At 41.8% G+C, this 14467-nt stretch overlaps 1 protein-coding gene across 1 annotated transcript; it reads left to right on the top strand.

Annotated features, from left to right (window-relative positions):
- Positions 1–1619: 1619 nt before the first annotated feature.
- Positions 1620–9373, top strand: TMED7 (transmembrane p24 trafficking protein 7). Its single transcript, XM_084833906.1, has 4 exons — positions 1620–1736; positions 1840–2062; positions 6426–6671; positions 8181–9373. Exons 2-4 carry the CDS (start codon positions 1880–1882, stop codon positions 8415–8417), a joined length of 666 nt encoding a protein of 221 aa, XP_084690032.1. The 5' UTR covers positions 1620–1736; positions 1840–1879; the 3' UTR covers positions 8418–9373.
- The last annotated feature ends 5094 nt before the right edge of the window (positions 9374–14467 follow it).

The raw sequence follows: 14467 nt of genomic DNA, 5'->3' as shown, positions 1-14467 counted from the left end.
ATTCCATTGTTAAAAAGATCAGAGATAATGACCTATTAAATTACCCCGCTTGTCTTCTGCTTGAGTTCCCCCCATGAAAAAAGAAAAGTAGCAAGAAGAGGAGCTAGATCAATGAAACATATGGAAGACTCAGATAAGGGGAAGAAGGAATGGGGAGGGGGAAAACAAAGCACGTGTAAAGGGAGTCCATTGTGATCCTGCATTTAAAATGGAAGCAGAAAGCCCTGTTTTAAATGCGGGATTTTAGGCTGGTGTAGAGATGCTCTCAAAAAAAGATACTGCACTGACAGCATGATTCTCAGCATGTTTCCTCAGAAACAAGGCTGAGTTCAATGGATATTTGAGCGAGCAGCACCTTCTCCCTTATCAGTCTGCCCGGTCACTAAGGTCATTGGATTAGGTGCTCCTCGTGGTTCCACATAGACTTGAGGTCCATTTAGAGTCCTTGCTTTTAGTATACTGGCTCCCTCTGTGGGATTCCCTGCCAGTTGATGTCAGGCAGGTGCCAACGTTGCTGTTTTCAGCGTATACCAAAAACATTAAACAAGCTTTTCCTAGCGTTTTTCCAGCCATGGTTTCATCAGCATAACTTAAATATTTTGATTCCTTGTATTTTGATTTTTTTTTTTTTTACTGTTCATCACTCAAGGATCTTTTTTTTAGAAATAAGAGTTTATAAATTTTGTAAATAAATAATTAATAAATAAGACTTTCTGGTTTTTCATATTTATTTATTTGAAGGATTTTTACCCTGGTCTTCAGTGTTTCGTTTTGTTTTTAGTTCCCAGAGCGGCTTACAAAAATCAACGAAGAAAACAAACTCACTCAGGTGTTACATAGTTTTATTAAAACATCCGAGTCTGGTGATTCCTTAAAGCCTGTGCTGTGGCACTATCCGCCCGGAGACAACTTGATATTGTTAAAAATATTGTTAAGTAACAATAATAACGGCGAACGCGTCCGATGAAGCGGGCTGTCTCCACGAAAGCGGGTTATGCCGTAATAAGCGTGCTGGCCTTCGAAGTGCCATAGGGCGCTTCGCTGCCGTTTTTGCTGCAACAGACTTAACGAACGACGACCCTTCTGGGAAGCGCTTATCACAGCAAGCTGGGGTGGGAGCGGCGCAACGAGAGGAGCCAGACGTTGCCGGCCTCTCAGCCGAGCGGCCCCGTTTCCCTTTTCTCCCTCTCCTGCAGCCTGATGAAACAGCCGCTGCCGGTTGACAGTTGGCCTGCTGAGGCCCATCCCACGTATCTGACTGATAAGGGGGGGAGACGCGGTTGCATTTCCAAGGAAGGTTTTGCAAGCTGCGCGCCAACCGCCTACGCGGCCCGACTCCCTCGCCAACGGCTGTGTGGGCGCATGCGCGCGGGGGGGGGAGCAGAGCGCTCCACTAAGCGCCGTAACGCCCGTCGCCCAGCAACGTCCTATCAGCGCCTCGCCTCAGGAGCGCCAATAAGAGCCTCCCGCGAGCGGCGTGGAATCACCGCGGCGCTCCCAGCGGAGCCTCGAGCGTCGCCCGTCCCTTTGTCTAGTCCCCGCCCCCTCCCTCTTCTAGCCCCGCCTTGTCCTCCCAAAGAACACCACGTCTACAAATGACAACTCACCCGGAAGTTCTCGCTGCCGTGCAAGGTGGAACCCGGTCGCTTCCAGGTCGTCGGCCCCGCTTTGCGCACCGCCGTCCCCCTTTAGCCACGCCGCAGGTGGAAGCCGGTTCGCGCGCGGCTCCCTCACAGGTGAGGTGGTCGGGTCACATCCCTCTCCGCCAGGCGTTGGGCGGCCTGCGGCTCGCCGCCCTCCTGTCCGCGTCTCACCGCGCCCCTTTTCTTTCCCTCTCAGTTCACCCCGTCGCGCGTGTGGCCGAGTCCCCGTCAAGGCGATGTTGCTGAGGGGCTGGAAGGGCCCTGGTGCCTCCGCGGGATTGTCGGCGGCGTTGGTGCTGCTGCTGAACTTCGGTTGGGCTGTCCGCGCCTCGGAGATCACCTTCGAGTTGCCAGACAACGCCAAGCAGTGCTTCTATGAGGAGATCGTGCAAGGCACCAAGTGTACCCTGGAATTTCAGGTAAAGACATCACTCCTTCTCCAGCGCCACATAGGCATGGTCACGGTTTGGCTGCGCGCGCGCGTCTGAGTTAATCGGGAATAATTGCTGTTGCGTGGCTTCGGGCGGACAGACCCTAACTTGGATTAGAACTCCCAGCTTCCCAAAAGGTGGCATTGAAAAGACGGCGTGGGGCCGTGAGGATCTTCCCTTTTCGCTGCTGTTTAACTTCTTGAGTTAACCTTGTAAATACATCAGGCAGCTAGAGGCGTAATTAAATCTGCAGGACGCGTCTGAATGCGTGTGCCATGCTGAGATACTGCTCTCCCCATTGACTCCTCTTCAGCATCTCCCGATCTACCCCTTTACCATCAGCACGTCTTCTGTCTTCTCTTGCACTAAAGTGTGGTTCTGTTATTTGTTGGATATTTGTAAGTGAAGCTATACTACTTTCAGAAAAAAGCTCACCAGTGATTACAAGAGTACCAGCCACATGCAGCAGTTTACATTTAGAGACTCCTTTGGTGGCTGCATAAGTCTAAGGAAAATTTGGTTATTTACTACTATTTCTTTGTTGTTCATACATAAATGGTAGCAACTGTTTTGGTTTTGAAAATATTAGATCTAGCCTATCCTTAAATACTTGCATTGTAAGCTGTGCATAACAAAGAAAATTATATGAAACAAGCGTTTCTTTATTTTTTTTTTAATAAAAAGAAAATGATATACCAAATCATTTGGCTTTACAGGTCTGAAAAATGTATACAACAGCATCATACAACCCAGTTAAAATGGATCAATTGTTGTGTATAATTTTGTAGAAAGGGGCATGTGTACCATGTGTGGTGTAGTGGCAAGAGTGTTGGACTAGGAGCTGGGAGATCCGGGTTCTAGTCCCCACTCGGCCACGGAAGCTCACTGGGTGACTTTGGGCCAGTCACAGACTCTCAGCCCAACCCACCTCACAGGGTTGTTGTTGTGAGGATAAAATGGAGAGGAGGGGGATAATGTAAGCCGCCTTGGGTTCCTTGCAAGAGGAAAAAAGGCGGGGTATAAATGCAATAAATAAATAAATACCTGTGTGTCTCACTGTTTTATCTTCTCCTTTCTGAAATTTGTTTGGATGGGACGGAATCCAACCACCAGAAATTTGTTTCTATATGCCAAGCCAGAATCTTCACGGTACATTCCTGTTCCTACTTTTGTATTTATTTATTTTTAAGAGGAGGGTGTACAGGTTCTTTTGCATTAGAACACAAACCCTGAAGTCAGAATGCTGCATTAATCTAGCCATCACTTCTCTGCAAAATTCCATTGAGATGGAGCAGTAGTCCTATTCAGATGGTCAAAAGTTTTTTTCCCTAATCATATGAACAGGGCTGCTCCGTATAGCCCCACCCCAATATCATATGCATTAAATAGGTTGTCCCCACCCCACGTTCCATCCATATGGCATGAATGTCTGTAGCAAGGAGGCTGTACACATGTAGGCTTCCCTTCTACCCAAGTTCGTGCCATGTGCGTGAACACTGTATATGTGGGGTGGGGCATGGGCGGCTTACATTATGCATTTCATTAAGTTGGGAAGGGACTGTGTGGCATGGCCCTGTTCCCATCTCACATGATTAAGTAAGATTTCTTTTAAGGCCAAATAGGACTTGAGTGCAGTGGAGATTAATAGATAGGGAAGGGGGGTACTTAACTCTTGATCCCATCTCCACCAGTAGGGTTTCAGTGTTTTCATCACAAGTGTAGAAATGAAGCCCTGGGGCAGTGTGTCGAGTATTGTTTTCTCTGAAAGGTTTGTGACCTAAAATGTAAAGAAATATATTTCTTTGCCACCCAACCTGAACAGTGAATCATCTCACCTCTGTTTATACAATCATGTTAGGCATTCCCAGTAATGTGAAGCCACATAGCACCATCCCATTGAGCAATATCAGATTGTCATGCTACCTACTTCCTTTTATACTGCTCCGTAAGGTGTGGATCAATCTTCTCCAAATCACACCCCACCCCCACTTGGTTTAAGCAATATTAGAACATTATCCCCATAACACAGACTATCGTTACTGAGAAAATGTTTCAAGTTATCAAGGTTTAGGAGTTATAGCAGTAAAAAAACAGCTAGAATCTGAAAGGTGATTATCAGAAGAGCAAGAAGTCTCATGGATCTTAAGATTGTGGAGGATTCATGCAAAAAAAAATGAGGTGTTCAATCTCAAATAACAGTGTGCATCCCTTATGTAGCCAAAATAGCACCATCCATGCACAAGAGGGAGAGTATCAGCAGGCTTGGAGTAACCCCAAGGCCTGCAGAGGTACAAAAAAAATCTACAGGGAAAAAATGCTAGGGGTGAGAACAAAAACCAAAGCACAGCCTAATGCGGGACTGCGCATGCTCAAAGGGAATGCTGACTGACGGGGGCGGGGGGGGGGAGAATGGAAAGCCAGGAGGGAGTGGGAATGGAATGAAGCATGCTGAATTGGAGCACTCCATATTGCAGCATTGTGTTGCTGGTCCCACTTGTGGCAATCTAATGTTTCCTTAGCTGTAATAACTCCGAAGATGATGTCAGAATCTCATAGCTATCTCTTCAAGGACATATCTGATATCCACTAGTTAAGTTTGTGATGTACTGAAGAAGTATTGTGAATGTCTGGATTCTCTGTTCATTCTGTACTCCCTGCCATCTTAGACTCTCTGCTTTGCTCTTCAATTTCACAAATAGCCATTATCTGCCCCTCCCTTCAGACTCAATTTGCCCCTCAAGATTCCATGACCCTGCAAGTGACCAACACAGCCACCAGGCATAGGCATTACATGTTGGCCTAGGCCCCCTTGATTTCAAAATGAGGTATATGTGGATAACTTTCTCCGGAATGAGCTGTATGTATACTAGAAAAAGGGCCTTCATCAAAATTTTACACTTACAGCAACTGTTCTTTGAAGGTTTTATGCAAAAACAGGAGACAAATATCCAAATCTGTCTTAGAAAATCTGATCTTTTCAAAAGTTTGCCCAGCACACTTTGAGCTTGCTAGTCCTTATCAAGTATTTTACCACTCATTTCATAAAATTTGAGCTATCTTCCTTTCCTTGTTTTCTATCTCTGTTAGGTAAACTTCAAAAAATTCACTTTCTATGGCACCTTTTGAAAGTGTTCTTATTGTGTGTGTTTTGTCTGTGAGAGAATTGGTGCAACTCTCTTTTCTAGTTTGGTAGTTTTACAACCTGGTGTGGAGCCTTACTGTGCAACACATTATTCTTAAGTTATGACACACTAGTGCAATGCTACAAAATATAATGAGTTTGATCTAGACCAGCAGGGCTATTCCCTGAGTGGAATTCCACTTGGGGGGTGCACCTGCCACTTGTAAAGGGGAACACAATTTTTTTCTGGTTCCCCCCCACACACCCGCAGCTACTTTTGCCCTCCAAAAATCTGCTGCATAGGCTTTGGGGACCCTATGGAGCAGATTTCTGAAGGATTGAAGCAGCAGCAGGGAGAGGAGGGAACTGGAAAAATTTGCCTTCCCCCGCTTATGCCTTTTGGATCCCTCGACTGGATCAGACTCCTTCCATGAATGGAAGGAGCTCTTCCATTCTAGAATGCAAAATCCGAATCTAGAATGCAAAATCCGTATCTAGAATGCAAAATCCGTATCTAGAATGCAAAATCCATATCTAGCCCCTTGGTTTTGCTTGTATTTTTTATTTATAGTGGTACTGTAAGTACAAATATACGAGACCAGGGTATTGGGGCTCTCTGAATCTGTCTTATCAAGACTCATGAATTTAGGAAGGAAAAACAGATCAAACCCACTTTCTCAGGTGTGACTAAATATATTAACTTTTAATTTTCTTCTAACCTTTTCTTCTGTATTTTAATTTAGCCATAATCAAAATGAGAAGTCTGTGTGAACCTTTAGTGGATGTACATCTCCTTTTTAGATATCACATTATAAGGGCCCTGGTGAAAAGGCAAAATTTGCATATAGATAGAAAGAGGATAGAAGCTATAACCACTTAGTCTGGTTTGTGGCTGTTGTGCAAATCAGATGAAGTATCCTAAGACCCTGCATTTTGATTTTACCTAGCAGGTTCCCCCTGCTTTTCTTCAGTTATAGGTGGCCTAGACAGTTTCACCATGAACATTTAAAGTCTGAAATACACTAACTGAACAGATGTTATAAAGCTGCCTTATAATCTGTTGATTATAGGTAAATAAACCTGATTTCCCATGCTGGAACTTTCTTTAGCAACAGTGTGCTATGTTTACTATGGCTTATCTGTTTGTCCAGTAAAAATGTTTACCTTATTCACCAGGAAAGGTGGTACTACTGACTACTGTTCCAAATATTAGTTTTCTTTTTTCCACAGGTGATCACTGGAGGACACTATGATGTTGACTGCCGCTTAGAAGATCCAGATGGCAATGTGTTATACAAAGAAATGAAGAAACAATATGATAGTTTTACCTTTACTGCCTCCAGAAATGGAACATACAAATTTTGTTTCAGCAATGAGTTTTCTACCTTCACGCACAAAACAGTATACTTCGACTTCCAGGTTGGAGACGATCCACCTCTGTTTCCTAGCGAAAACAGAGTAACTGCACTTACTCAGGTACAGTTACCTCTTAAGTGAATTTTAGTAGACCATGGCATCCTGTTTGACCCCAGGTATATTGAAATCAGGTTACAGGTCTTCATAAGTATTATTTCTATGCAGTTTCCTGTATCTCGGGTTGGTTAACTGAATGAAGCACATCAGTTGATCATAAAATGGTAATGGTTGCAAATATGGCAGGACCTTCTGTACTAGTAATGTAAGTTGGAGCTTAGTGTTGATTGGGTAATTCAGAAATAAATCTTATGTTTTTGACTCTGTTCCCATTATCAAATTATATATTCTCTTTGCCAAAATGCATAGAGGTGTCTAGTTAGATGACAAAGCTGAAAATAACAATGTAAATTGATGAGGGAGGGAGGCGAAAACATCAGATGCCTCCTCAAGTTCTCTCCTTTAGGGCTGACTAACACCAGCTGCCCTTTGGGAAGGAACCAAGGAGAGAAGGAAGCGGGCAAAGGTAACACCAGACTCCTGCTCCAGTTTGGCTGGCTTGTGTGTGTATGGCTTTTTTTAAGTGTATGGTTTTTAATTTAGCCGTTGTATGTTATGGGTGGTATTCAGTTAACTCTTCCCACTCACTGAATGGCTTCTGTCAGTGGAAAGGGGAGGGGATGATTCTGCACCCTCGAACTTTGCTCCAGAGGATTGGGGGAATCTTCAGGAGTGGAGTTTTGGGGGATTGGGGGTTCTGTGGTGCAGTGGGAGAGGAGGGGAAAGTCCCATTGCATAAGTGGATGGCTTCTGTGACTTTGGATTTTGTCTTATGAATGTTAGCCATTTTGAAGACTTCAGTCAAAAAGCTACTAAGGGCACAATCCTATGTATGTTTAGACAGAAAAAAAAGTCCTACAACTCCCAGCATTCCCCAGTCAGTAAGACATTTTCTGTCTAAACATACATAGGATTGTGCTTTGAGTAGATAACTAATACCAAGACCATAATCAAAATGCACAAGCTTCAAAGATACATTAATTGAACTTGCACAGTTGCGTATAGATAGAGTTTAGGCTTTAATTCTCAGACTGCTAATTAGAATGTGGGTTTCTTCGTATTTAGGAAGACTGCCCTAGCATTGACGACAGCCCAAGTTATTTATCTGCCCCACTACTGAAACATACTTGTTGGGTTGCTGCTTTTTGTCCTAACAAGAGGAGTGTGAACAGTTAGACAAATGCATCATTGGGATAGGAAAAAAACATTGCTGGAGAATGTCACCATGCCCTTGTGCTGTTCAAGAAATGTTTTCGGTTCACAAAGTAGTGAACCTACCTCTATCTTACAATTGAGTAAATGAAGACTTACTTTTCCTTGTCTGAAGGTTTACTATTATAAAATCAAAACCTTTGTAGCTACTTAGATGAGGAAATTATATAGTCATAGTTGAAAATTGTTGCTTAGACTTGAGCAAATAAAGCCTAATGTGTAGAAAATGCTAAAGAAAAGCAAAAATCCTACATCTTCAATGGAGAACTACTAATCAGATCTTTCTCTTTTTGTATCTAGATGGAGTCAGCATGTGTTTCAATTCATGAAGCTCTAAAATCTGTCATTGATTACCAGACTCATTTTCGGTTGAGGGAAGCACAAGGCCGCAGTAGAGCAGAAGACTTAAACACACGTGTGGCTTATTGGTCAATAGGAGAAGCCATAATTCTTCTGGTAGTTAGCATTGGGCAGGTATTTCTTCTCAAAAGCTTCTTCTCAGACAAAAGAACCACCACAACTCGTGTTGGATCATAACTCATGTTGAGAAAATGCTTCAAATCCACTGTTTAAAAAAAAATACTGTTCTTCAAATAATTTCTAGTTATAGAACAATTAAACATGGGGAACATTTTAAGTACCTTTACCCTTTCCCCCTCCACTTAAAGTTGCAAAACACATCTTCCCCAAAAGCTGTGGGAAAAGGCAGCTTTTTATTTGTGTTACATGGTTTTTTTCCTTCTGTTCATATTTGCTGAGAGATCTAACTTAAGGTTGCTGGGTTTTTTAAACTAATAAGACTATCCGGTAGGAACATAGTGCTTTAAAGAAAATCCTTTAGATTGTTCTTTGGAAGGTGGTCCATATGAAAAATGGGAACAATCTGATTTCTCAAATTTGGAAGGAATGGGAATAACATGATTAACTATAGTCTCAAAGCCTTGTACTGCACTGTTTTGATTTGCCATGAAAATTCTGCTTAGATTTTCTTGCAGAAGCATTTTTGGGGTGGGGGTTCTTATTTTACAGTACAAACTTTTAGACTGAACTTTGAAGAAACCAATTCTCCATACATTGAAAAAGGTCTGTGTGGTTTATTGCATTTTTTTTCTTTTAAATCAAAAAAATGGAGAGAATGTCTTGTAATTCTTGAAGCTGAGTCTTTGAGCTTGTGGTGGTGCTGCTTTGAAGAATTGAAAGATCAGCAGGCTGTGACACATACCATCTAAACTTTAGATTCTAAAGTCAGTCAGCCCCACTTAAAAGTCAATAGGACTAAGCTAAAGTGCACTGGGTTAAATGACTTGTGACTCAAAGCCAATATTGCAGTCTCTTTACTACTTGGGTAGTCCTATAGGATGGCATTAGCATAAGTGGTTTAAGGATTGTAACCTAAATAGCTGGCTTATTAAGCAAGATGTGTACAAATGCTGGGCATGGTTGAATAACATCTCTGAATGTATTACATTTGCCTATTAAAGAGTCTAAATTAATTGTTGGAAAAACGCCTCATCGGTGTAATAGAGTAATGTGTTGCTTTGTCTTGGCTGCAACCACTAGAGGGCCACTTTGTGTAGTGGGTCACACACTTCGGGGTATGTGGGGTTTCTTGCCATATGGCTGGTACTCTTTTTGCTCATGCCTAATAGATAATGTCTTGTATATTCTTGTAGGTGGGCGAGATTTCACATTCTAATGTAGTTCCAAGCAATCAAAGTGAACTTTATCACCACAATCATAAAACACATCTACTTGAAAGTGTGCCTCATTGATTTCAGCAGAACTTGCTTCCAAGTATGTGTGTTTTTAACCTGACAACAAGGTTTGTCAAGAAGACACAAGTTGCAGTGTTTGTAGGCGTATGAATACCACTATGCTCAAAGGCTTACAATCACAAAAATTGGATTTGTTTGAACGGTCCTCTTATGCAAAGTTGACTACTGTGCCATTGTAGATATTAATTGTGGAAAAAGATACCCATTACAGAGTTTCCTATATGCTAGTGCTGTGCATAAACCTAGACTATTGTCTTGAGTTTAAATGCTGATGTGGTGTTAAAGGGAGGTGTAGATGCGCTCTGACGTGGAGTGGCTCAACTTCCAAATTTTTACGATACTTAATTTAGTTAGTTATTGAAGCTGTTAAAAATGTCTACTGCATTACCACATAGCGCGAGGCTTTTTAGAAGATACAGCACTGATGTAACTAAGGGACAGGGAAGATCACAGTACTGTATTGGTTAAAATCCTGAAGAAACGAGTTGGTTCTACAGTGCTTTTTGTCTCCCACTTGAGCTTGCATAAAATAAACTTCTTGACTGTACTTGTCCATTTCTTGAAAAACACTATGTGCCATTCATGAGGGCAGGTGTAGTTAAGACAGTTTTAAAAAATAAAACCAACTAACACTGGAATCACCGACTGCTACAACGTCCATTCCTGTTAGTAAGTAAATGAAGATTGACAGAAACAGCACTTGGGGAATTTGGCCATAAATGTGGGAAATCTCATGAAAACATATCTGTTCAGAATGAAGTTGTATATTATTTGTAAGTAAATCAGTTGAGAGTTCTTTTTCAGTCTGATTAATCAGTCCAAAGTTTAGGAATTCATGACTGCCTTGTTACATTTATATGATGGCTGAGTGCAGATAACCAGTGGTCATCTGAAGGCATTGTACCTATAACAGCATGAAGGAGGGAGTTTTCTGTATTCTCTGACCATGCAGCCAAGCTCTACTATCATTTGGCATCTCTGGATTTCCAGGCTGCAGTGGAGAGGTGTTTGCATCCAGTGTCACCATGTGTTCAGAGTCTACACATATGGTTATAGGTTCTACTTACCAAATGTGCAAGTGACTATCATGCCCCTATCCAAATCCAGCTATAATAGATGTCAATGTGTATGCATTTTGTTTGTATTTTTTCTTCCCCACCCCTTAATAATTAATGTATAATGGGGCTGTATGGCTTGATTTCTCCAGTGTAGGGTTTGTGGCATTGTCTTAAACTAGCTGTATTCCATCTAAATCATCTTGGATCTTTCTGCACAGTATTCAGTGAGGGTTCTTTAAAATGCCCTTTTTACACATGACACAAACTTTGAGGTAGCCATGTACACTTTTAGCATTCATTATTCTATTAATAGACACATACACAACCAAACATAACAGTAGGTTTAAGCATTTCTGTGGAGACAATTCACTTGTAACAATTATTCGAACACTGTTTCACACATCTAAATTTGAAGTACAGCTCAACCATGCTATGACACCAGGCTTTTGAATTTGATTTTCTTGAAGTTTACATATGTGTATCATGATATAAAATGTCCAGTTTCTGATAGAAGTCACACACTTTTGTTAGTGTCAATAAGACAAAGCTGGCCCTGTGAAAATGATATGGGATAATAAAATGTAATATAAGGTTCTGTTGGAGTGGCTCCTTATTTGGGGACTTAGCACAGCCTATAAATGTTCTCAGAAATTGAGAGGGGGTGGCAAAGGTTAGGGATTTGAGGGTATATTTGTACTTTAGGATTGTCTTATTTCAGCTTTTAAAACTACTTAGGGTGCAGTCCTATGCATGTTTAGACAGAAGAAGTCCTGTAGTTCCCAGCATTCCCCAGCCAGCATGCCTGTCTAAATATGCATAGGATTATGCCCTTAAAGACTGAAAACTGATAGTCTGATCTATTCATAATTAGGAAGAAGAGATGAAACATTTCTCAATGAACTCTGCTTCCAAGAATTGTGCATAGGATCGCAGCCTAAGTTAACGGCTGATTTAAAAGCTGGGACTGTCGTTGGATTCTTTGATCTAAATGTTAGCTCAAATGATACTTTATGCAAATACTGCTGTAAAATTATATATCAAATCTTGGTTTAAACACTATCTTTAATTTTTCCCCTTAATGAAGTCCATCATGCTTCGTCAATCAAATCTTACCTTCATTAGTTTCTAAACAGGACAACGAAAGAACCAAAATGGCTGCAAGGAGTAGTACTTCCTATAGAAGCATAAAATCCTCATATACATCAAATATTCCTTATGAGGGCCAAAATCAGTAGGAATCATGAAATATAAGGTATCAAAAAATGCTACAGTGAAGTAGGATTTTAGGTACAGGTTGGTGACTTGCATACTTGAAATGTTTTGGATTTTTATAAATATTCAAGCCAGGATTTAAAGAACCATGAAATTTGTCACCTGAGCCTGGGAGCATTAGACTATAGTTTATCAAACAGCAGCACCCCCACCCTCTCCACATAAATTGCTTTTCAACTAATTTGAAACAGTTTAAGAACATAAGAGCCCTGCAATATCAAATATCCATCAAATCCAGCATTCTGTTGCCCCAAAGGCTGAGTAGATGTCTCTGGGAATCCCACAAGCAGGACACTAGGGCACTACCTCTCTCTTGCTGTTGCTTTCCAGAAACTGGTATTTGGAGGTATACTGCCTGTGAACATGGAGGTTTCATAGATCCTTCATGACTGGTAGCCATTGATAGATTTAGGGCCCAGTCCTGTTGAGATAGTTGGCAGCCTCCAAAGTTGGAGGCTGCTGAGTATCCAATGCAGGGTAGCCAGAGCATGAAGGTGATCCTCGCCTCTGCTCTGGCCACCCTGTATTTTTGGCTAGATGGGCAATTTTGCCTGTCTAGCTGCTGCTGTGAGGATGGGGAGGGAGGGAGGCTGGGACGCACATAGGAAGCTGTGTAACGCGGTTTCCACGGTCTCCTCCCCACCCCCAAGACTGCTCCGTTTTCCCCCTCTCTGAGTGCGGAGACATTACCACGTGGAGAGAACCGTGCCAGCTACGAGGAGCAGGGAGCACAGTTTTTGGGCTCTGAGGTCAGAGCCCTGGTTCCAACCTTGGATCTTAGAAACTGAAACATGCTATGGCCCTCTAGACAGTGTAGTACCCATAGAATTGCTCACTCCCAGTATAATCCTGTTCATGTCTATTCAGAAGTAAGCCTCATTATATTCAGTGGGACTTACTCCCAGGTAACTATATGATTAGTCTGATGGTCATCACCATGTCTTGTGACCATGAATTCACAAATTAGGTGTTGTGTGCAAAAGTATTTTCTTTTGTCTGTCCTAAATCTCCTGCCAAGAAGTTTCTTTGAATGACCCAAAGTTCTAATATGAGAGAAGGAAAAATGTCACTTTCTCCATACCAGTGGCGGTGAACCTGTGTCCCTCCAGATGATGTTGAACTACAGCTCCCATCATCTCTGACCATTGGCCATGCTGTCTGGGGCTGATGGGAGTTGGAATCCGCATTTGGAGGGCCATGAGTCCCTCACTTCTGCTGCACCCTATACCTCATTTTATAAACCTCTATCATGTCGCTCTCACAGATTGGCATATCTGCCCCTCTAAATTAAAAAGCTTTAAATGCTGCAGCCTTTACTCACAGGGAAAGTGCTCCAGCCTTTTGATTTCCTAATAATTCCTAGCCTGGAATTCACTTTTTCCACAGCTGCTGCAACAACACAAAACTTTCTTTGAGCAATCTATCACATCCCCAAACTCTCTTCCCTGGTTAGTAACTGCTAGTTCAAACTGCATGTATATGTGTGTACTTGTGAAGTTAGGATTTTTTTTGCCACACTGTATCACTTTACAGTACACTTACTTTGAATCATATTTCTCTCACATTATTTTAACCAAAGAATGGAATGTTTCTTTAAATGTACATATTCATCATTTTAACATTTTCAATTGTTATTGGAGACTACTCTTAGCTTTATTATAATTGTTACTATCACTGGAAGCTAGGTCCTTTTCAGTAGTTGAATTAAAAAGAACAAACTGGCCACAGGCTTACAATGTTAGGATGACGAGACCATGAGGAAAGGGGAAGAGATCTAAGAGGCACAAAAGGAAGAGGAAACAAAAGGAAGGGGGAAGTTGTATATGTAGCAAATTTTATGTAGTGGAAACTCCATCTGTTGTCTGCTGGAAATCATATGACTTAACAGATTCTGAAAATAATTTCCTGTCATAACTAAGGAAAGATTGGGCGGGCAGGCGGGAAGGGATGTGACGGACACTAGTCACATTAAAAAGCTACTTGAGAATTTCAACTCCTTGTGGTAGTGTGTGTGTGTGGTGTTTGCAGCAAAAGGGATAAAACCAGCAAGCAGCATAAATAGAAACACATGAATAGAATATATATTGTCAATACACAAGTTTGGAGTTTGGCAGCAAGTTTATAAATGAATAATTAACCTTCTAGAATTAGTTTATTGTTGTAAACTCTAACCTAAAGAGGCCTAATAGTGGCTCCTAGTCATAGTAATCAGAGCCATGCTTTCCCTGTTTGTAGAAATAAACCACCAACTGATATTGAAGTATATGAACAGGGAATGGAAACCACCACCTCCCTTTGGTATCTGTTTGCACTATGTTAAGCCAAATGTTCAGTTCAGTTGCCCATTAGTTTGATCCAAAATTTCCTAATCTCATGTTTTAATAATTTACAGACTTTGTTAGTTCTGCCCGTCTTGGGGCCAGTGGCCACATTTGGAGTTTTGAGTGTCATGGGTGCTCTCAAAATTGCTGCCATGGCAGGG

This window comes from Heloderma suspectum, chromosome 2 (assembly GCF_057233095.1).
Source record: "Heloderma suspectum isolate Gila_16-S chromosome 2, 16-S_ref, whole genome shotgun sequence".
NCBI lineage: Eukaryota > Metazoa > Chordata > Lepidosauria > Squamata > Helodermatidae > Heloderma > Heloderma suspectum.
Note: the sequence above shows the minus strand (reverse complement) of the source record. Positions and strands in the feature narration are given on the sequence as shown.

Bases quoted from the DNA above. Each gene is read 5' to 3' on its own strand.
- TMED7 (XM_084833906.1), top strand. From the start codon at position 1,880: ATGTTGCTGAGGGGCTGGAAGGGCCCTGGTGCCTCCGCGGGATTGTCG. The intron at 2,063-6,425 runs GTAAAGACATCA...TTTTTTCCACAG, and splicing joins AGTGTACCCTGGAATTTCAG to GTGATCACTGGAGGACACTA. The intron at 6,672-8,180 runs GTACAGTTACCT...TTTTGTATCTAG, and splicing joins GAGTAACTGCACTTACTCAG to ATGGAGTCAGCATGTGTTTC.